Consider the following 3,059-nt stretch of genomic DNA (forward strand, 5'->3'; position numbering starts at 1 on the left):
CACACACACACACACACACACACACACACACACACACACACACACACACACACACACACAAACGAAATAGAGCATTTTATAATTAAACGTTACGTTGCATCCAGTAATGATTATAGATACAACTTCTAAGCAATTTTGACGTAAATGTATAAGTATCTGTCAGTAAGTTTTGCAAAAAAATCCTACCATACATGGATAAATGAGCATTGCCATTGAACATATCCTCTGTTGCATTCATCGGGGCGGTCTCTCTCGCATCTAGGAAAATCGCCGTTTTGTTGTTTGCGTCCCATATCGTCATAAAAAATCCGCCGCCTAGTCCCATGCTTTAAATCAAATATAAAAATATACAGCTCACTATACGTCTTGTTCACAAAATTAGGTGTTCATCATGATAAGCAAATCTTATCATATCATTCTTCATATCAAAAAAAGAAGAGATAAAATTGCAATAAGTACCTGTGCAAAGACGCGACACCTTCGCAAAGAAGTGCTGCTATTGCTGCATCTACTGCTGAACCGTTTTTAGATAAGATATCCGCACCGATTTTTGAACATTCCTGACCATTCGTTGTCACGGCGCCCTATTAAATAAATATAAATATTTCAATAATTGTAAAAAAAAACTTTTGGAATGTATTATCACATATTGTTCTTTTTATATGTAAAACAAAGTGAATGTTAAAACAAAGCGAAATAATAAGTAAAATAAAGCAGTTATTGAAAAATAACAAATTTAATAAAAATACATTCTCAAAGCAAATACGCACATAGCATTATTTACTGTCGTTTAATATTAAATTAAATTTTTATTAATTAATTTCCTAGCTGTTATTACATGCTGATAGCACGAGAAGTATTTTGGAAATAATTACCTTCTTTCTTTGGAACACTATAATTATATTTTAATTAAATGAATAACTTCTCCAGAATACGTTTCAGTAAATGAGTAAATCAAATGTTGGTATTTTTATTACGGTTTAATTAAATCAATCTTTTTTTTATACTCATCGATTAATAGGTATTACCTTCGCATACCGACCCAGTTCAGAAGAACTGACGAACTTTGAACCACACTTAACATCTGAATTGACCGTGAAGATTACAATTAATATCACGAAAATGGCCACAAGTACGACGATCATCAGGCCGAATGCAATCAGCTTTTTTCTCCCTCTGTACAAACCATGTAAAAATAAATAAATAGATTAAAAAATAGATTTTACTGTGTGTCCTTTTAGTGATATATTGACAATAAATCTAATTTATCGTATGAAAATTCGTGATCGAATACCATTACACGATCATAACATAATCTTTAATTTTAAACATTACATATTTAATTTTCGTAACATTTTACATTTTAGTTTTTATTCGAAATTAGCTTATAATATGTAGACATTTTATTTTTATTATTTCTATTATATATTTTGATTTTACGTTATGTGTAAATTAAAATTTAAAATTCGGTTATGCAATTAAAAACTATTACAAAAATTTAAAAAAATTCAAGTTAAATGCACATTATATAATATGCATATAATTGTTTTTCTATAGAAAGTATAGAAGTTGATGATTTGGATGCATGCCTAATTAGTATGTGAAAGAAGCCGAATAGCGATCATAAAATAATAGTGATGCTTCTATTCGGTTACAATCTCTGGTTGCTTTACACTCTAATTAATGGTTTACCATGACCGCGTTCGCACCTGTGTCACTACTGTAAAGGTTTATCAGTTGCAACAAAGTACAATCATAATATCATGATTACATTTTACGTGAAATCATTTTATGCTATTTAAAATGATATAAATTAAAATATATAAATAATTATATAATATATATAAAATTTGAATGATGCATGTTCGTATAAAAATGTTGTGCAGTTAAACGAGGTATAATAACCATTTATAAAGTAATAAAGCTTATAAGATTATAAAGATTATAAATTATAAGATTATAAAATAATAAAATAATAATTCCTTTGTAAACACTCCATAAACAATGTTTATGATTGTGTGTATAAGATAAGAATCGTAATTTAAAAATTTGTATAATTAAAGATAGATATGTATCGCTTAATAGATATCAACATTATCAACGCAATCATCGTTTTACTATCATCTTTATTGTCGTAGTTGATTCAAGAACGTGGTCCAGTTATCATCATGCAATCACAGATTTACACACGTAGAAGACATTTACTATGCAATTCCTTGAGATTGCGTAACGCATGTATATATCATTCAATACAGTCATGCGTCGTATGGACTTAACATCGAGTCATTACAGACAATAATTTTAATTTATCAATTTCAAGATGATACGAGATATAACTCTACAATTATTAAGAAATAAACAGAATTGTTTCGTAAGTACTTAAGTACACACAGACTTAATTAAACATATTACATGTCTGTAAATATTTAATTATCGTACACTTTACCGTCCATTAATTCCATTCTAAACATATAATAAAAATAAAATTAGAAAGGATTAATGTAATAGATACGTCGCGTGTAAATAAAGCGAAAAAATAATTTTTTGCTTTATTAATCAGGAAATAAAGACAGATTAATTAAATATTTAAAAATTGGACAAACATTCTTTTAGACGACATTTGATAATGTCGATTGAAATAAATCAACTGCCTCAGGAAACTTTTTTTTAAATATTATCACAATTTACAAAAATATTTCACAATAATATCGATAAAGAAATAATGTATTGATCACAATGTATTGACAGATTTTCATATTTGAAAAATATATTGCACACATTTCTTCACAACTCAAACATCCTTATACTTTTGCAACTTTAAATTAAATAATAACTATTTAACTACAAATGTGTTTAGCTAATTACATGTGTTTAATTTATGGATGTGAACATTAAAAATTGCACAACAGTGTAATTTGCAAGCATATTTCATTTTTTGTATACTTTAAATTAAAATGTGAATAAATGATGAATTATTATATTATAGTATGTGTGTGTGTGTGTGTGTGTGTGTGTGTGTGTGTGTGTGTGTGTGTGTGTGTGTGTGTGTGTGTGTGTGT

General features: G+C 27.8%; 1 protein-coding gene across 1 annotated transcript in view; it reads right to left on the reverse strand.

Moving 5' to 3' along the window:
- Positions 1 to 1,145, reverse strand: part of LOC105620280 (gamma-glutamyltranspeptidase 1-like) — a 9,443-nt gene extending 8,298 nt beyond the window's left edge. Inside the window, 3 exon segments of the mRNA XM_012201784.1 lie at positions 187 to 326; positions 460 to 584; positions 1,029 to 1,145. Of these exon segments, the coding sequence (XP_012057174.1) occupies positions 187 to 326; positions 460 to 584; positions 1,029 to 1,145 (382 nt within the window).
- Between the last annotated feature and the right edge of the window lie 1,914 nt (positions 1,146 to 3,059).

This window comes from Atta cephalotes (genome assembly GCF_000143395.1).
Source record: "Atta cephalotes unplaced genomic scaffold scaffold00025, whole genome shotgun sequence".
Lineage (NCBI taxonomy): Eukaryota > Metazoa > Arthropoda > Insecta > Hymenoptera > Formicidae > Atta > Atta cephalotes.